We start from the raw sequence: 20,957 nt of genomic DNA on the forward strand, positions 1-20,957 counted from the left end.
CAGAGCATGTTTGCACTTTGCCCAAGGTTGCCCCACCAAAAGTGATGCAGCTGGTGGCTAACCCCTGCCAATGGCGTTCATCCTGACCCCGGTATTCCTCACACTGGGGCAGGTGCCCTCCAGGTTCATGTCCCCAAAGTCTGTCACCTGCCACCTATTACTCATCTGCTGTATCTTTAAGTCAACCTAAGCTTAACGTCGTTACCTATCACCGCTTTGTCCTAAGCAGTAATTCCAGTGAAGTTCAGGTTTGAGGTGCTACTTCTCTCCTTTGATTAGACATGAAAACAGGGCTCTGCTAATGAGAAGGATGTATGCACATTACCTCACCTGCCACCAGCAACATGCAAACATGCCCATGGGCGCCCTGACCCACGCTCTCTGGCCAGGGAATATTTTCGACGTGTGGCTGGTGATGGACCGAGAAGCTTAGCACTGTGGGTGGAAAGTCTGGAAAGGTCCTGACCACCTTCAGCGATGAAATGGACAGCAGAGAACCAATGGCGAGCAACCTTCATTTTGTACGAGCTCACGCATGTAGATGTGTGGATATGCAGTAGCACTGAACGTTATACTCAGAAAGGGTTGCACGTACCCACTGCGCGTTAGAATCGCTCGGCAGTGATCTAATAAATTAGATGCTCTGATGGTGGGGCCTGTGCATCAGTACTTATTCAGAGGTCCCACATAATTCTAAGTGGAGCCGGGTTTGCAAGCCAAGTACCTCGGACACAGGTTCTCAACTGGTGTGCTCCCCTCGGCTGGCTGGCTCACGTATCTGCACCACTTTGTCAACATTCACGTTCAAAGCGCCAAGGGTTCTAATGTAGTAAATCTGGGGTGGGCCCAGGAATCTGCATTTTTAACAAGCACACTGGATGATTCCAGTGCAAGTGAGTGGTCCGCGGGCCACCTCTTAAAAAGCTCTGCTACAGAACTCAGCTCTTTAGAAGCCTCGAGTTGCCATCTGGTAAGTCCTGAAGACTTGTACTAGCTAATCAACTAAAGTATTTTTAGCTCAGGGAAAAGCTGTACAGAATTCAGCAACACCGTCCAAATATGGAAGGATTCTTCCTTAAATGCTCATTAGAGGACCTGAAGCATATGGCAAACGCATAGTCAGTGGTGACTGATCACTTTTTGATGTCAGCCTGATCATAATCACCCAGCATCTGAGCGCCAGGCGTTAAAATGCCACCTCCCTCTCTTCTAACCCTGGCTTAAAATTGGTATCAAAGGCAAAACATACTGTGATTCCTCCAGTGTTTTTGGAATTGTCAAAAACAGAAGATATATTTAGAGCCCTTTTGTGTAGACCGCAAAATTTCAGTACACACAGAATTGCCAATTAGGATGGGAGGCACATCAACAATCTTAATGACGCAAGGCGGCTGAACTTTTTCCCTCTGCATTACAGGAATCATCTCAAGGATGCCTTTGCTCTGCACGAGTTTTTTTTTCTTTTGACACTGCGTGTAGAATCTTCTCTGCGGTGCTAAAAGCAACAACTATTGTCTACCGGCAATCGGAAGGCACACTCCCTTCCATTCATTCACGTTCAGTTCGCACCTGTATTTGCAACAATCCCATAGGTAAACGGGTGATCGGGTACAAGTAGGGGCCTCCCTACATTTCAAGAATGACTGAATCTGGCATATGTGATTATTACCATAGTCAGCCTTTGTAATGTCTTCTTGATTGAAATTACCAAATATAGTGCCATTGTTACATTATAATTTACTACCCAAGCAGGCACAGAGAAAGTACAGTTATCAATAATTATAAAAGCAGGCATAAAACTGTCTTCCTGGGGCACCTGGGTGGCTCAGTCGGTTAGGCATCCGACATTGGCTCAGGTCACTATCTCACAGTTAGTGAGTTCGAGCCCTGCATTGGGCTCTGGGCTGACAGCTCAGAGCCTGGAGCCTGCTTCGGATTCTGTGTCTCCTTTTCTCTCTGCCCCTTCCCTGCCCAAGCCCTGTCTCTCTGTCTCTCTCTCTCTCTCTCTCTCTCTCTCTCTCTCTCTCTCTCTGTCTCTCTCTGTCAAAAATAAGTATTTAAAAAAATTAAAGAAATGGTGCAGGGGCGCCTGGGTGGCTCAGTCGGTTAAGCGTCCAACTTCAGCTCAGGTCATGATCTCACAGTTCGTGGGTTCGAGCCCCAGGTCGGGCTCTGTGCTGATAGCTCAGAGCCTGGAGCCTGCTTCAGATTCTGTCTCCTCTCTCTGCCCCTCCCCTCCTGCCCCGTCTCAAAAATAATAAGTAATTATTTTTTACAAACCTGTCTTCCTACACAGGATAGAGCCACACACCAGATAGTAATATCCCAGATCAGTTTGGTGAATTCCTCCCCATCCATAGTGGCAGATGACTCTTACTGAATCACATGAATGCCTTTTTCAAGATCACCTATACTTTTCCTTAGAATGTCCTCAACTATGAGATGGTCTAAGACCAAGGAATATTGGGACATTCATGGATGAACACACAGTTTACTTTTAGAACCAACAAGTAAATGAAATCCCACCCCATCTGTAGCCCTGTGTTTGTTTGTTTGTTCCCAAGGATAGGCACCTAAATTAAAACAAACAAAAAAAGTTCCCTCTACTTTTCGTCCCTGTCAGGGAAGTTGAGGGTCTGATCTCTTTCGCTTCTCCCAGCGACTACAGCCTGTTGTGGGAGATTGCTGAGAATGTGTCTGTACTGTGTTCATGGCATATTAAAACATTAAATCCTCTGCAGTGATCACACGTCCTCACCCTGTGTGTTCCCAGTCGATCACAGGGCTGTTTCAGCATTGTTTCAGGATGTGCTTTCCAGACCTTCATGTACCTCTTCTGACTTGATGAAAAATGGTCTCTCCAGCCCCATAATCATGCCCAAAGCTTCTCTTCCTGCCTTGTGGTCACTGTTCCCCCTCAGCCCTGGTGCCCCCTCTGCTCCCCTCGAGCCAGACACAGAGCACCTGCTGACGAGCATTGCTTGTGACGTCCACCCCGAGGCTTGGGAAAGAGGCACGTGCCGTGTGATGCAAGGACCTAACCTGTGCAAAGATGGTGTGTGTGTGTGTGCAGATTCCCAGTGTTTGATTCCTTCTCAGAGACGTGCTCAACACGCTTCCCCACCATTTTGCTTATTCTGTCTGGTTTTAGACTCATCTATCAGCTCCTTGTTGAATTCCTTCTTAAATAAATGCCTTCCCCTACTTGAACTGAGAAAATAATTTATTTTTCTGACAGCCAGTAGGATCATTCGCAAAGGAATGATAACAAGGAAGAACGAATATCCTGGTCTATCTGGAACACATTGTTCCAGACAAAGCTTGTGCCTATTTTCCCAGTGTAACTATCGATCATTACACTTCTTCTAGCCTCATAGTTGGTAATTCCATATCAAGAAGACATTACAGACTGATTATGATGGTAATCACATGGCCAGATTGAGCCGTTCTGGAAATGTAGTGAGGCCCCTGGTTGTACCTGACTACCTCCGCTTACCTATAGGTTCTGTGCCAGCAGGAGATTGTTGCAGAATGTTCCAGATCTCCAGGTGTGTGTGGTGTCTAACTGAACAGGACACTGAACTTCCTGGAGTCACTCCCAGTGGTGATGACACAGGTACTAGCCTGTCGCTTGCAGGTTCGATTCTTCCAGCTGCGGGTAGCCGAGGGGACGGAAAGCGAGCTGCGACCAGAGCAGGAAGACAGTACCAGACGTGGCCTTCTCTTCTGGCCGCGAGCGCACATGTCCTCAGTAGCTGCCTATCTCAGAGGCTGGGAGCATTGGTTTGGCTGCTGGCACGTCAAAGGCCTCTGACACACAAGCAAAGGAGAAAGGCTGGAGTATGGGGGTTCTCGAGAAGCAGAAGCCCTGAGGAGACACGAGCCATCTCTGAGATGGGCAACAGGGAGGAAGCCCACACGTGTCCTCCCATAAAACCTGGCAAGACATGCGTGGAAGACACAGCAACGTGAACGAGAGAACAAAACCTTCAGAAGCGGTCGTGGACGTGAGGAAGCAGGCTGTCAGGGGACCATGCAGCAGGCTTCAGGATCACCGTCAGACTGTGCGGTTTCAGCTGGGGCAGCGCCCGCAAGACGTCGCGCTCAGCTGCTGTTTGCTCGTTGGATTCCAGAGTCTTCTCAGGTCGCTTTTATCCCTTTTAGTTAATTGCCTGTCTTACCCACAAAGGGATTTGCTGCAAGGGGTTCTGCGGGTTAAGAATCATAAATGTTTAGCTCAAACAACTTTGGGTACAGAATCCTGGGTTTCTGCTACAGAGGGACGGATTTCAGCTTCCGTAGAAGCCCCTGGATCAGGTGTGACTGGGAGAACACACTTTTGTGGGCCAGTCGGGTTGGTCCCCTGACACTCCACCTCGATGGCACTGGGCTGCTTCAGCATGGGCCACCCTGCTCTGCTCTCATGCTGTCTCCACCGAGATGTGGCTTTCACACTGGGGAGTCTCACAACCATTTGCAGAAAGTCTCCAGCCCCTGCCTGTTCATTTGGCACAAACTGACCGGTACTAACACCCGAGGGACGGTGGCCTGGCCAGTGCACTGCACACAAAGGTCTGTTGCTGCAGTGAGTCAAGGGGGTATTTCTCTTTGTGTTGTGGAGCCTTGAAACTTGCTGGCAACTATGTTGGAGACAACTGTCACCGGGTGCCACTGCTGTGCTCTCGTTCTGATGTGCACCGTGGCAGCCGCCTCTTGACTGCAGCCAAAGTAATCTGAAAGACATCACTAACGTGATGCTTGGTTTCATTTTTTTAAGTTTTTTTCCCCCAGACTCCCTGAATTATAATTGACATATAACATTGTGTAACTCAGGTGGACAGCATGTTGATTCAATACACTTACATATCGCCCCACGATTACCACGGCGGCTTTAGCTAACAGCCTTCATCCTGTCACATAAGTACCACTTCTCTCCTGTGGTGAGAACATTTAAGATCTACTCTCTTGGCAACTTTTAAGTGTATAATACGGTATTAACTATAATCACTGTTCTGTATGTTAAACCCCCAGAAAATTTATTCATCTTATAACTGGAGGTTTATGCTCTTTGACCTTAATGTGATATTTAAAAAAATTTTTTTTAATTTTTTTTAGCGTTTATTTATTTTTGAGACAGAGAGAGACAGAGCATGAACAGGGGAGGGTCAGAGAGAGAGGGAGACACAGATCTGAATCAGGCTCCAGGCTCTGAGCTGTCAGCACAGAGCCTGATGCGGGGCTTGAACTCACAAACCGTGAGATCATGACCTGAGCTGAAGTCGGAAGCCTACCCGACTGAGCCACCCAGGGGCCCCCCAAAATTTTTTAATGGTATACTTTTGAGAGAGAGAAACAGAGCGTGAGTGGGGAAGGAGCAAAGAGAGGGAGACACAGAATCTGAAGCAGCCTCCAGGCTCTGAGCTGTCAGCACAGAGCCCAACACGGGGCTCGAACCCATGAACCGTGAGATCATGACTTGAACCTAAGCCAGAGGCTCAACCAACTGAGCCACCCAGGTACCCCACAAAGGCTTATTTCAAAAAGACAGAGAAAAGAAAGTATAAGGAACACAGTTGTGGAGAAGAGGTGTCAGAACTCAGCGCCTGCCCCCAGCGCTGCCCAGGATCACTCAAGACCGTGGGTCACTCAAGACCGTGCTCAGACATGATTCGGTCCCCAACTGCTCTGCACACAGGTAACTAGACCCCTCGATGGGAACACAGATTCCTTGGCCCCAGCCTGACACAAGGCATCAGGGTGCCCCAAGAAGAAGCCTGTCAAAATCCACATAGATACAAGCACCCTCATCATCAGCGATGTGTGAGAAACACTGGAAGATCTGACAGAGACAGGCACAGGTGTCCAGGGCTGAATATATGCCCCATATTTTACTTTGTAAAGATAGATCCCACCTCGACAAATGGAACAACGTGGACACCACAGTCAGCGATGAAATCACCATCGCATAGATGCCGGGGGGACTTGTGCAGAGTGGACGCACTTATGCACGCTTGTGCAGTGTGGCCGTGGATAAATACAAACCAATACCAAGGGGCAGGTCAGTACTTTAAAGGGGAAGAGAAAGTGGTGAGTCAGAAACTGAAAAGGCCGTCTTCAGATCATCCCTGAGAAGTCATGATCAGGGCAAGAGAACCAGGAAGAAGGCTGGCTTCATGTGGCAGGAGCCATAATGAGCATTCTGTCCCGCAAGTGGGCGGGTATGCCAGCCAGTGGGCCGTAGAGAAGGGCAGGGTGGGTGGTTGAGCCTCCAGGTGCATAGTGGTGAACGAGGTCATCCGGAATCACAGGCACAGAGGAAAGAGGGCCACAAAGACACACAGGTAATGAGGAACTCGGAAGACTCCTTCCCGTCCTGGAGCTTTCTTGCTTCACCCTGGCAGATCTTCAGGCGGGGGGGGGGGGGGGGGGGGGGCTCAACATCAGGCAGATAATTAGAAAACAGCAGGAGATGTCTATCATGAGGCTGGCCTGCAGAGGGAACCAGGCTTTCTTTCTATCACTCTGGGGAAGTCGGATGCTTGGCTTCATATTCTTACCAGTGACTTTCAGAAGGAAAGCGGTTACCCAGCTCTAGATTTACTGCCATTGGAATGGATGCTGGTAGGTCTCTCTCTGGTGCAGACGGTGTAGGAAAGTTTTGGTAATTGACAGACCCTCTGACCTAAATGAGGAAGCAGATAGGAGGGGAGGTTATGTGGCAGGTCTCTGTGAGGGGTTGATGAGACCCCTGGACGAGGTTGTAATACCCACCCCTCCATCCACAAGCTTGTTCTTCCAGAGAGAACTAAGGACATGTGAAAAAACACAACTGCTCTGCTTTGTTTTTACTTCATCGGGTACCAAAACAATGAATTTTTTCAATGAAAGACCGATGATTGTGAAAATCTGGGTTTATCACGTTTGGGACGTGATGTTCTGAATGCATTGATTATGTAGCATTTGTGGGTGGGTGGCGTTGGCATAGCATCCTTGTATTTGATGATGTGTCTAGACAGTGTGATTTTTCAGCAGTTGAGTCCTGACCACTGTTCCTGTGGTCCTCACTATGTTTTCATGAATCGAAGGAGCCACATTCCAGGAGTGAGGAACGCTGAACCGACACTCTGGAAGGTTCTCCAACATTAAACACATCAGAATCGCCTGGTGGTCTTGTTGAAACATACATGGCAAGAGTTCCCCTCCCAGCTTCTGCAGTTCCGTGGGGTGATTTGTACTTCTAACAAGGTGTCCTGGATGATATTGATGCTGACAGGGAGCATACTTGGTGTAGAGGGATCCTAGAGTCTGCTGTAACAACGCGTAAAAAAACTGGGTGGCTTAGAACAGCAGAAATTGCTCACAGCTCTGGAAGCCAGAAGTCTGCAATCGGGGTGAGGGCAGGGCCATGACTCTCTGGAGCCTGGAGAGGAGAATCCTTCCTTCCCTCTTCCAGCTGCTGCTGGTGGCTGGCTATCCTTGGCACCCTTCGGCTCACAGACAGACCCATCGCCCAATCCTCTGATTGCACAGTGCTTTCCCCAAGTCTTTCTACAGACTTCCCTCTGTATGTGTCCGTCTCTTGGTCCAACTTTCCTCTTTTGCTACTACTCATATTGGATGGGCTCTCCACTCCTGATGACCTTGTTTTAACTAGATTACCTCTGTAAAGACCCGGTTTCCATATAAGGTAAAATCTAAGATGAGGACTTCAACATATGAATTTGGGAGGATATCATTCAACCCATTACACTTGGAGGACCCCCTGCCAAATAACCCCCATGCCCAAAAGTTTTTGATTAGGACACATGGTAAGACGGTAAGAAGTACATCTTACATCTTGAGCTAGTGTTCAAATGCACATACAGAACTGAAATGAAATTTTGCAGAAGAATACTCTTCCTCTGTTATATACTCTAAAAAAGTGTTTTCTTTTTCCTGTTCTATTTCGTTGTTTTTAATGTTTAGCTCTCTGTTTTGAGAGAGAAAAAGCAGGGGGAGGGACAGAGACAGAGGAGAGAGAGAATCCTAAGCGGGCTCCACGCTGTCAGCGTAGAGCCCAATGTGGGGCTCAATCTGATGAACTATGAGATCATTATCTGAGCCAAAATCAAGAGTCAGCTGCTTAACCAACTGAACCACCCAGGCGCTGAGTCTTTTTAACAAGAACATCTTTGCGAAACCAGTGCCTCCCGTGACACTGTCCACCCATTTATGAAACCAACACTGCCCTGCCCAGGAGCTCGATACAAGCTACTTGGAGTGCCCTGCCTTCTGGGTATCTGGAGCTTCTCCCGAAGCCATGCGGTGTGGTTTCACCACCTACTGCAGACCCTGCCACTGCTGTTAGTGCCCCAGCGCAGCCTCTAAACCCCTCTCAGCACAAAGCAGCCTCAGCGGTGCCCACACACAGTAGCCCTTGGGTCTCCGTTCACAGCTCAGCTCCCATAGGAGCTGTGGGACTCAGTGCTTCACTGCCTACCTCCAGGCTGCAGAGTCCTGGTGGGGACATTGTCTGGGCACCAAGAGTTTGTCCTGACAGCCGCCTCTGTTGAACTTCTCTTGCCATGTGCTTCTTGAGAAACTAACATTGTCCTACTCTGCCCGACATCTCCCAGCCAGGAGTGAAGGGAGCCAGTGGGGCAGAGACCCAGGCAAGGGGCTTTGTGAGAAGCTGCACTTGGCAGGTTATAAATGGCTACCGACTCTCAGGGCACTATCTCCCACCCGGCACATAGGGGTAAGACATGTGCCGACGTGATCGTAGTAACAGATGTGATAAGGAAATGAGAACACTACAAAAGGTGCCAGAGAAGCAAGGCAGGGGAGAATGGAACTCTTTGTAGTTCCTGTTGTTGGAAGTGAGTCCAGGGCACTTGACCTTCGGTGTCATGAGAGACCGGGGGTCAGGGTCCTGAAATACTCCATGAGCTGCTGTGGGGGGAGCTGCACGTCACGTGGTACAGACAGTTCCACCTGGGTGTGCTGGACGCAAGCTTGCTTGGCTTCCCCTTGTCACCTCCTTGGGCTTTCCTTTCTTTCCATTTTCTCTGTGTCCCCAAGACCTGTTTTGGATTCGGTGCTGTTCTCTGAAGGCTTCATTTCAATTGGCTGACCACTGATGCCTTTCAGCAGGTTGGCAAAGTGTGGCTCGGGGGTTAATCTTCTCGCATCATTCCCATCTTGAGGATCAATCCCTCATGAGGAGAGCCTTCCAGAATGGTAAAGAAAAGGTGCTATAGGGCGGGAGAAGCTTTCTTACCAGCATGTCATAGTGAAAACAACTTTAAGCAAAATGTGAAAAGACATGAGCCTCCCACTTCTCCTCCTTTGACAATGTGTGACCTGGGACCCACCAGTTTGCATCTCTGAGCCTCAGTTGCTTAACTTAAAAGATAAAGAGGGGGCACCTGGGTGGCACAGTCGGTGAAGCATCCGACTTCGGCTCATGTCATGATCTCACGGTTGGTGGGTTCGAGCCCCGCATCCAGCTCTGTGCTGACAGCTCAGGGCTTGGAGCCTGCTTCAGTTTCTGTGTCTCCCTCTCTCTCTGCTCCTCCCCCGCTCATGTTCTGTCTCTCTCTAAAAAATAAATAAAAATTAAGAAAAAAAGTTAAAAAAAAAGATAAAGAGAAGCCAGTTCAGCCACAGGAGCAGTTGTTGGGAAGGTCAGGTTAAAAGATATAGAAAAATGTTTTGTAAATTTCTAAACACTTACAACAACGTCAATAAGATTTATCTCTTTTTGTCTTGCCTCTCTGCAAGGCTGGTCTGACGGGTAGCGTGTCAGATGAGAAAAGGAGGCGTTAACACAGAGCAAGAAAAAAAAGAAATGCTGTGTTTTCAAGCATAATCAGGAGTGAGTCAGCAGAAAGTCCTAGCAGAACAACAAAATAGGAAAGGCAGTGAAGGAGAACGTGGGCTTGCGGGACTGGTATGGACATCCCACACCTTTTTCTCAGTGACCAGCCAATTAGACAAAGGGGATGTGACAGAGCTGGGGAGGAAGCCAGCGCACACAGGTGTGTGCCCTTGGAAATCAGTTCGGAAGGAAGTCCTTACGATCACTTCCTCTGCATCCTTCCATAGCAGCACCAGGGATGGGTTTCATTTGTTTCCGCAAGATGAGCCTCAGACACATGGGCATGCTACTTGAATTGAAATGTCCAAGTGGAGACAGAAGGAAATGATAAAAAAAAAAAAAATTACACAGCTATTTCTGGATGTCAGAGTTGCTCTCGAGATTGATATTTGGAAACGTAGAGTCACAACTGACAGCGTTACTCTTTGTCTCTGAAGTAGAAGACATTTGTGTCGATGGATCCCCATTTTGAGCCAGAGATTGTTTTATACTCACTACTCACTCACCGCTGAAATTCAAGCATCGTACGTGAAGGGCACAGGATGAGAGAAACACTGTCCATTAAATAAGTTAGACAGTGGGGATTGGTCACAAGCGAATGAACCAGGGTTGGGCGTGGTGTGGAGAGCAGAATGAGACATTTGAAGAGACTGCAGGTTCAGGAGGACGGCACCGTCTCCGCTCTCGCAAATGTAAAAAGTTTTGCGGAAGACGAGTTGGAGGAAAGAAGTTGAGATGTAAGGAGTGAATGCTAAGGGTTTTTAATTACTTTTGAATTTTGAAACTGACAACTGTGTTTCCTCCATTTTAAGTCTTGCCTAGATTGTGTCGCTAAATCCTAAGTTCCATCTCGTGGGGGAAGGAAAGGCACCCAACCAGGGAAACACGAGGAACATTGAGTTCCTCTTTCCTACTACTTGTCTTATGTCATCGAAGCTAGATATCTGTACTTTTACTTTTTCAGTCGTACCTAGTTCTTTGTGGTCCTCTAAAAAACATTTTTTAAAAATTATTACAAGAAGAGGTTTAACTTCAGGGAAATGATATTAAATAAGTTGGCAAGGTTTGTGGAAGTGTGTGCCAAATGTAGTCATTAGAACGTGAACATGGGGCGATCATGACCTTCCTGAGACAAGAAGCTGCCTCTCTGGGAAGGATCGGTTCATTCAGGAAAGTTTCTGTCATCACTCACTCCAACACCAAGGCTTGTAATTCTCTGAACCGTGAGCCTTACGGGTGGGAACAGAGACCAGGCAGGAATTTAGATACTTTGGGAAGATGCTGGGTCACTGGAGTAGTGCCTGATAAAATCCATGAACAAGACAGGAGATGGGAAATCAAGCAGGGGCTTGGGGGTGAGGGTGGAAATAGGATTAAGAGAACACTTGTTGGGGTGCCTGGGTGGCTCAGTTGGTTGAGCGGCCGACTTCACCCCAGGTCATGATCTCACAGTCCGTGAGTTCCAGCCCCACATCAGGCTCTGTGCTGACAGCTCAGAGCCTGGAGCCTGCTTTGGATTCTGTGTCTCCCTCTCTCTCTGCCCCTCCCCCACTCATGCTCTGTCTCTCTCTGTCTCAAAAATAAATTTAAAAAAACATTAAAAAAAAGAGAACACTTGTTGTGATAAGCACTGAGTACTGTGAAGAATTGCGGAATCACTGTGCTGACCTGCTCACACTTTCATGCTCACAACAGACCTGCTCACACGTTCATGAAGCTCTTTAAAACCTTAAAGACAGTCTTCCACGTCTCCTGAGTTTCTCGTCCGGGCAGACCACCTGCTATTGCCCCGGGTGACTTTCTTGCCAGACTCCAGCCAACCTGGTCATATTCTCGTTTTCTCTAGAATATTTGGGCTTATTTGTCTCACTTCTAAGAAAAAAGTGACACCCTCCACTGGATTCCATTCTCCAAATTTAAGGGGAAGAGTTTCTAGACAAGATACTGGTAATTTCTTCCCAGAAAGACCTTACAAACTGGTTAGTTCTTGTCTCAGCCACATTATTAAAGATGTGCTCTTTTATTTTTTTTTCTTCAAAGAAGGACTCAGGAGGCTTTGTCCTTTTTTTTTAAATTTTTTTTTAAATTTTTTAACGTTTATTTATTTATTTTTTGAGAGACAGAGACAGAGCATGTGCAGGGGAGGGGAAGAGAGGGAGACACAGAATCCGAAGCAGGCTCCAGGCTCTGAGCTGTCAGCACAGAGCCCAATGTGGGGCTCGAACCCACAAACCGCAAGATCATGACCTGAGCCCAAGTGGACGCTTAACCGACTGAGCCCCCAGGCGCCCCTCAGGAGTCTTTGTCCTGACGAGCCACCTGATAATTAGCCATTCCATAGAGTCCTGGAGGGCTTCTCAGAAGTCCGGGAGCTGCCGCGTGGTGGGGAGATCGTGGTAATGGATGGTGATAATGGATAGAAATAAGTATGAAAAGCCAGGATTGCCGGTGTTTTGGAAGAATGTGTCAAGACCAAGATTTAGGCACACACAGTGCAAATGTGGCCATTCGTGAAGTATTTTTGAAAAAATGGGGCATGAGTTTCTCATCCCTTCTGCTCCCCACATCAACTGAAGGGGGGGGCCACCCAGGTTCAGAATTAAGTGTTTGATCACTACTGCCTTCTTAAAGGTTATTAGGACACAAGGGGCGCCTGGGCAGCTCAGTCGGTTGAGTGTCTGACTTTGGCTCAGGTCATGATCTCATAGTTCGCAGGTTTGAGCCCCGTGCCGGGCTCTACGCTGACAGCTTGGAGCCTGGAGCCTGCTTCGGATTCTGTGTCTCCTTCTCTCTCTGCCCCTCCCTTGCTCATACTCTGTCTCTCTCTCTAAAAATAAATAAACATTAAAAAATTTTTTTAAAGTTATCAGGACACCAGGACACGTTGGATAGGTCTGTTACCTTGACTGTGAACTTGGTGTCACAGATGTTCACATGTGTCTGAACTCATCAAACTGTACACATGAGATATGGGCTGTTCTTTGTATATCAGTTGTACCCTCGTAAAGCTGTTTTTAAAAGGGTTCTGAGGGAACAAAAGGAACGTTTACAGGACATTAGCTTCATGAAGTACTTGTCATGGTCCACAAAACCCTGGCTTGAAGTTTGCAGGCAGATTGCTTGCTCTTTCCCAGAGGACAGACCACTGTGTTGGTTCCCAGTAGAACCGGGAATCACTGTGGCAGATGGAACCAAATGGAATTTCCTCTTCTTTTGGTAGCAGAACCCTCAACATTGTGAGGAGACAGACCCCCTGAGTAAACCTTTCATTTTCTGCAATCCTAACACCAAGACATCTCACGTTTTCCAGCTTCCAGTTTTTCGCCTCCTCCAGGTTTTTGGTTTTTCACTCGTCATCACTGATGTCACATGCAGGTAATTTTTCTTCTATTTTTTTCCTTATCATCCAGTTCCCAAATCTCGCTTTCTTTTCCCTGCCCTATCTTTTTCCTGTGTTCATCTTTCCCTGTTCCCAGTACTTTTAGCCTTCATTCACTCCTTACCGGATCTTGGTTCTTTAACCATGTGTCCCAGCCATGGTGGTCTTGACCCTAACTCAGGAGAATCTTACTCTGAGCTCATCCACACCCTCCAGTACATTTAATTCCCTCTATGAATAGAATGTGAGAAGCGGAGGGGGGAGGCGCAGGAGGCTGGCCGGCCAACTGGAAGATCACTGCGGTTACACAGACATCCAAAACCAGGGCAGTGTTACTGAGGGTAGAAAATGTGGTGTGAATTTAAGAGACATTCCAAAGTTACCAAGCCCGGTGACACTTGGAAACCCATTGTACATGGACAGTAAAAATAATAATAATAATAAAATAAATAAGGAATTAGGAATACTTGAAGCTAATGCCAATGTTTTTCTACTCAGAGACCATCTTTAGCCGGTCTCTGCTGTAAAGTCTCTAAAGAGACTTCTTTAGCAAGAAAATGGTTTATTTGGCTTCTAAACTATTACATTTGGGAGACAAGTTTTGGATAAAAAATAGCCATGCAGAAAGGTCCAAAGCAGGCTAAAAATAGGAGCCTCGAACTCAAAAGATAGGTCAAGCATAAAAATGTAAATTCAGTAAAAAGCCATACAAGAAAGGAATGAGTGGGATCTACCAGACCAGAGGTGTAGACCAGCAAGGTGAAAAACAGCAAAGGGGGGCAGGTCTGGTGCCTGCATCCATTGAAGGTGTCTGCAGCAGCAGGAGAGAAAGGCAAGGTCCTGGAGGCAGTGACCTGTCACAGAAGGAAGAGCAGAAAGCGGTTCCTGTCACCTTTATCACCCACTGCACAGACGTGGAGCAGACTGGACATTGAGCTGACGCCATCATGTCTGGCAGCTGGAAATGAGCTTAGAGATCACAGTTTGAGAATGTTAGAAGTGCACCGGTTACAAGTGCACGGAAGGTGAGGCCCCACAGACTTTTCTCATGCAGCACAATGATAGTTAAAAAGGAGTCGTTCGGGGAGGATATGACCAGGGATTTTTATTTTTAATGGGGGAGATTTCGAGTTATGTTTGCAGATTTGGGAGACAAAACAACAAAGGGAGAGATGAAACATGTAAGGTGGGGTCTTTTCTGAAACCTGTAACGCAGGAGTCCCTAAAGTCCGACAGGAAGCAGAAGGGAACGGGTTGAGAGCTGAGGTTAGTCTTGGAAAGGGTAGCTTCTTTGTGCAGGAGAGGAAAGATGGAGGGGAGGTCCGCAGTAAGGCTATCGCAGTGAAGAATGGGCAGTGGATTTGGGAAGGACTGAAGAAGTCCATTCAGCACTTCTGCTGAGGATGGATTTGAGGATGGATTGAACTGGAGCAGAAGTTCAAAGGAGACCAAGAATGGAGTCAAGGAAGACTACGTTTTTAGCTCAGTTTACTGAGTGGATGATGAAACCACCAACTCAGATGGGACATATCAAAGGAGAACTAGGTTTTAAGGATCGTTGAAGAGTTTATTTTGGAGAATATTGAGGTTTTGGTCCTTGTGAGGCATGAGGTAGGGATGCCTAGGTGGAAGTGTGGTTTAAAACCACAGGAGTAGATGATTTCATAGAGGAAGAGGAATGGAAAGTGAGTCTGCATGAGTGTGCACAATGGGTCATGAGTGTCAGCACTGAGGCTGAGGTAGGGAAGACCATAGACAACAAGTATGGCTCCGCAGGAGCGATGGAGGGCAAAGGGGATGACCTGTGGGCAGGTGTTTCAAAACTAGAAGAAGCAAACCAAATGTGAACTTCTCCCAGGAAGAACCTTCGACTGGTTATATTTATTCCAATTTTTGGATGCCAGTATCAACCATTTTTCATAACATATCAGAAAGAAAATTTGCTGAAATTGCTTTCCCATCTCGTGAATCGCATTTTGGGTAACAGGTTTTTATATATTCATTTTCCACGGGGAATTTGATAGTGTAGGAAGAAACCAAAATAACTCAAATCCATGAACTCCCAAAAGTGCGCTCTTAGAAAAATAACCAGATGTGTTCTTACCAACTTCCAGCCCTGTACTTTTTTCCATGATCAGAAGTATTAAGAGTCTATTTTAAAGAAAGAAACATAAACACAACAGAGAGAGCAGAAAAAAAAGAAAAAGAAAGACTTTCTAAGGAACAAATTCTTCCAGTGACATGTCGCTTTTTTTTTATTCCTTTCAAGATCAGGCATTTTCTCTTTAAAGAGTAGTTTTCTTTTGTGCCTGTGGTTCTCTTGGCTCTGGGCTGAGAGAACACTTTGTGGAAGAGAGTGATATTTGATTGTTCCATCTTAGAAGGTTGTGACATGGCCCTCCCTCTTCCATCCTTTTGTAAGAGCAGCTCTTCAATCCTAAGTGCACTTTCTTTCCTAAGGGTCCCACTTGTGCTAACGTTCACCCCAGACAGCTTCTTTCACGTGCGTGCTTGGCACATCCAGATTTTACCTGTCTCTCCTACATCCTCTCCAATTTTTTTTAAATTAGAGCCTTTCTTTTAAAAAATTGCTTTTATCTATTTATTTTTAGAGAGAATGAGAGCATGAGCAGGGGAGAGGCAGAGAGAAGGAGGGAGAGAATTCCAAGCAGTCTCCATGCCATCAGCACAGAGCCAGACACAGGGCTCGAACTCACAGACTGTGAGATCATTACCTGAGGTGAAATCGAGAGTCAGATGCTTAACTGACTGAGCCATCCAAACACTCCCATTTTTGTTTCCATCTTTCTAATTAGTGATTTGGTATTCCAGATATTTTACCACATTTTCTATCCACACATGCTTTTTTTGTTCTTTTAACCCAACAGTACAGGCATAGAATTGAGAATGGGTAATTCTCTCATTTTCTTCTTACCATTGCCCTTATGAGGTTATTTCGGTTCAGTCTCCTTTTTTCTCATTGGTCCCAGTCAGAAGATACTCCCAGGGGTGAATTTCAGAGGCAGAGGCGTGTTTAAAGAGGCATGTGAAGACCAACTTTGGGTGTTTGTGTGAGAATGGCATAACCGGGGAGTGAATGGAAATCACCGTGTCCAGATGGATTAAAGAAATAGTCCTGGGGCTGCTGGGTGGCTCAGTTGGTTAAGTCAGTCACCGTCCGACCCTGATTAATGTTATGATCTCGCTGTTTGTGGGTTCAAGCCCCGCATCAGCACAGAGCCCGCTTCAGATCCTCTGTCTCCCTCTCTCTCTGCCCCTCCTCTGTTGGCATTCTCTCTCTCTCTCAAAAATAAACATTTTTTTTAAAAAAGGTATAGTCCTTCAACCATGAAGTTTTGCATGGCCGTTGTATCAGTTGGGATCCTGGATTCTTCAGTTGACAGCCATCAACTTGGACTTGTAACTTGAGAGTTAAGAGATACGCCCTTTGTTCAGACAGTTTCCAACACAGTGATCAGAGAGAGACAGACCTCAGCTCACACCTTGCTTGAGCTTGATTTGAATTCTTTAAGATTCGATTTTCCTGTCTTCAGAATAGGGTGCTAATGCCTATTCACAGAAATTAAGTGACTTCAGTATTCCGAGGGGCTGGCACACCACCTGATGGGTAGGACATGCTCCATGAACACTAGCCACTCACCTTCCACTTCCTCAGCCTCACCCTCATCATCACTTCTGACACTTTGGGCTGCCCTGTATAGTAATGTCAAAGACGTCCTTCAAGTGTTTGGTCTACGAGTGATCTTACCCAGCCCCTCACTTCTGTACTGAAACTGATTTGATAAGGGATTTGTTTTTCTGTTTGTTTTAAAAGTTGCCGGAGGTTTATAGGAGGGAATCCAGTAACTTAGAAGTCTGTACCTATCTGATGGAATAGTTACCCTTTTTCCTCTGGATTTAAACTAGATCTGTCACTTCTGTATGGCTGTATAAGAACTGAGCAGCTTAAGACAACCAACATTTATTATCTTGAAGTTACTGTGGATCAGGAATCCAAGACCTTCTCTTCTGAGTGGTTCTGGGTCATGGTCTGTCATGAGTGTCAGCCGGGGCGGCATCATCTGAAGGCTAGACTGGGGATGAAGACTGCACGTCCAAGCTCCCTCATGTGGCTTTTGGCAAGATGCCCCAGCTCCTCGTTGGCTGTTGGTGATCTGTTGGAGAGGAAACTTGGTTGCTCACCACGTGACCTCTCCCAAGGGCTGCTTAAGGTTCTTAATGGCATGGTGCTGTCTTCCCCCAGAGCAATGACCTGAAAGAGAGCCAGCAGGAAGTCAGGATTCCTTTGACAGCCTGGTCTCTGAAGTCTCATACCATCATTTGTGCTGCCTCTATATGATAGAGTCCCAGAATTAGGCTCCACCCCTTCTTCCCCCTCCTCCTCCTTACTGCCTCCACTCCTCCCCTCCCCCTCCTTTTCCTCTCTCCCCTGCCCTTGCCTACCTCACTTTCCTATCTTAGCAAACAAAGGTTACCTTTTGCCTGCCTGGGGTCACCATGACAATAGAGTGAGATTAAACAGAATGAGCAGGTGCCTCCGGAGTTTAGGAGTGCCATGTGGCACAGGGCCCATGTGCCATGACTGCAGAGAATTGCATTGTGTCTGTCAAGCTTCTGTTCTTGTATCTGAGGAAGCTCATCCAGCTCAGAGGCAGTGTAGTCAAAGCACAGGGTCCTTTGGTGGGCGCTGTCTGGGCAGTGATCTCCTTGGGACACGGCCCTCCCTTCTCTCCTGGGGAAGCAGCGTCACTTCAGAAATAGCAGAGCTGGGTTCCTCTGCTCCCTATCAGTCGCCCCGCAGGTCCGTGAAGTTCTCCTGCACAGTCGTGTGCCTGCTGGCTATTTATTCATAACCAAAGCAGTATTTGGACACGTTTCCCAGTCAGATGCCACCCACTCTCCCCAGCAGGCCACCCCACATCCCATCATTCTGGTGCCAGAGCCTTGGGATCTTCAGAAGCAAAAGATCTTCTGGGCTTAAAGGCTGTTGTTTACTTTTGTATCTGGATTCCTTTTCTCCAAGCAACTGCAATCCACCATGATTGTCTGGAAGTTAATTCGGGGGCCCCAACAAGGCAGGGGGTTGGTGAGCTTAGCACAGTCCTGCCTGTTCTCTTTGGCAGGCTCACTCTGTCCTCAGCACCCCAATATATTCCTCTACTTTATGTGCTTCATGATGGATCTGTCTTCCTTGGCCTGCACATTCCTCACTGATTATCTTTAGAAAGGTGGTTTGTGGGGTGCCTGGGGGCTCAGTCAGTTGAGCGTCTGACTTCAGCTCAGGTCATGATCTCGCAGTTCATGGGTTCAAGCCCTGCATCAGGCTCTGTGCTGACAGCTTGGAGCCTGGAACCTGCTTCTGTGTCTCCCTCTCTCTCTGCCCCTCTACCACTCACACTCTCTCTCCCTGTCTCGAAAATAAACATTAAAAAAAATTGGTTTATTTTTTCTTTTTACACTTTGTTTATTTAAGTAATCTCTACTCCCCACGTGGGGCTCAAACTCACAACCCCAAGATCAAGAGTCACACGCCCCTCTGACCGAGCCAGCCCAGCGCCCCTAGGAAGGTGGTTTTAAATGCTGGTCGCTGAACGTTTACCCACACAGAGTGTTGACTCTCAGAAAGTACACAGGTAGAAGAAAGGGACTACGGTACCTCCTTGCTTCAACCCTGCAGAGTAACCCATCACATCCCAATGCTGGGGAGGCTCTTTGTCCAGAAAGCAGGAGGTGAATGCCAAGACTTCCTGCATTGTGTGTTGTCCCTTCTCTTGGTCATTCCTTGCATTCCTTTCATTGCATTTATGGGTCAGGAAATCCTCTCCTGGCTCAAGAGTTTAAGAGAGCCTGCAGGTTGGGGCTTATAGGAGTTTGGAGACAGAGTTTTGCTTGTTGCCTTAGTTTTAAAAGCCATGCTCCCTCTTGCATTGAGCTCTTAATTTGCTGACCCCTCTCCGAAGCTGAAAGGTGCACATCACATTCTACAGCAGGACAGGGGGCTGCCCAGTGAAGCCTGTGTTGGCATCTGTATTCACTGAGGATACACAATGGAATGTGCCGTCATTTACAGGGAAGTCCTACGCTACAGGGGTCTCACGGTCCCGTTGGGTCCAGCTGACTGACTGCCTCTGGTGACCTCATTCACGCTGTACTGCATGTAGTTGAGCTGGAAATCTGTGCCCCTGATTTAATCACAAAAAACAGCTGATTATGGGGATAATATCGAGCCTCTGGCTGCCCTGTAAACAATGTGCAAATGACAAAAGTAAAATAAACAGGATGTGCAAATTAACTTCCTAAGTAAATTAAAGATGTTGCCTCCGGGTCTCCTGATTAACTCCTTTTCGTCCCCCTAATGTTTTTTGGGATTCACAGTGATCTGAAAAATATCACAGTCACAGCCTTTGTCTCAATGCTTGCTTTGTTTTCTTTTTTTGTTTTCTGTCTTGTCTGTTTCAGATATACCAACACTCCTACACTGGATACTATGTCCTGAGCAAAATTCCTCATGGGTAAGATTGTTCTTTCATTTTCTTTTAATGAGAAATATTCAGAACAAAGAAGGCATAGAACACTGAATAGTAGCTTCGTTCATGGAATTAAGGGCAGGTGATGGGACAGCTCGATTTTGACAGTGCAGCATCCTGATGTGTGGCCTCTGTGGCTCCTCCCTGGCTAACTACATCAAGGGTCTCAGGGGTGACATGAGTCCAGTTACTTGCCGTTGGTAAAGCCCCCATCGTAGGACAACTCCACCTGTCTCCTGCTCTGGTTCCCGTGGTCCATGTCAAGGTCGTGCAGGGCGGACTTTCCCCTGTACCTTGCAACCTCCCAGGCACAGTGGATGGCCCTCGGACTCCCACAAGAGTTCCGGTTATATCCAAAATAGAGGGGCACCCCTAAACTTACCTGGTCTCTCGAAAATGCATGATTTGCGACCCAGAAGTGTGTGGGAAGGAGGGACATGAGCACATGCCTGATACCCACGCACAACACAGGGGCGCCCTATTGGGAGCTCGTCTCCAGAGTCCAAAGGCAGGAAGGACACTGGTTAAAGTCTGCCGAAGCCATTTGTTGAGTCAGACACATGACGAAACAGCTCCAGAGCTAGCAAGAAGAGGCAAGGATGCCTTTTTATTTCTCTCCTTTCCTCCGTCCTCCTGTGTCGTCACCTCACCTGCCCCCAGACTCTTGTTCCCCGCCTCAGCCTCTCCTTCACTCCTCCGGGGCTCCTCTCGCTGTGCTTGGGAAAGGGGAGGGGCTCAGGAAGTGTTCAAAGAAATTGAACTGTGCTGCTGCCCATGTTGCGTGCATTGCCTCTGAATATGTAGGGGAGGCATCCTAATTTTCCTGACTTGAGCACACAGGAATTGCTGAAAAGTTTCATAAGAGAGCATCAATCAACAGCATGAATGTTTCCAATTTGCTTTCTACTCCATTTCTGTAGAATGTGGGCATCTCCTTGGAAAACAAACATGGAGAAAATAATTTCATTTGGACTTCAGACAAATGAGAGTTGTGTGTAGATCCGAGGCAACGTGAGATTCATAGTTTCTGGTGGGCTGTTAGACAAATCAAGCTCAAAGAAACTGAAGGCGAACCACTGTGGTAAAAATTAAGTGTGTAGGAATTTTTCATTTAAAGCCTATTTTAAAGATAAACTCAGATGATTTCCACTGAGGAGGAATTATTCTATCA

General features: G+C 47.1%; 1 protein-coding gene across 6 annotated transcripts in view; it reads left to right on the forward strand.

Moving 5' to 3' along the window:
- DPP6 (dipeptidyl peptidase like 6) overlaps nt 1-20,957 on the forward strand; it is a 945,711-nt gene that overhangs the window by 716,779 nt on the left and 207,975 nt on the right. For 5 of the 6 annotated variants that reach the window (XM_043590488.1, XM_043590487.1, XM_043590489.1 and 2 more), the window contains exon 6: nt 19,719-19,771. In XM_043590488.1, the coding sequence (XP_043446423.1) occupies nt 19,719-19,771 (53 nt within the window). Of the gene's footprint in view, nt 1-19,718; nt 19,780-20,957 lie in introns of all 6 variants that reach the window. The other variant, XM_043590490.1, reaches the window with a different exon arrangement.

The sequence above is a fragment of the Prionailurus bengalensis genome, chromosome A2, assembly GCF_016509475.1.
Source record: "Prionailurus bengalensis isolate Pbe53 chromosome A2, Fcat_Pben_1.1_paternal_pri, whole genome shotgun sequence".
Taxonomy (NCBI): domain Eukaryota; kingdom Metazoa; phylum Chordata; class Mammalia; order Carnivora; family Felidae; genus Prionailurus; species Prionailurus bengalensis.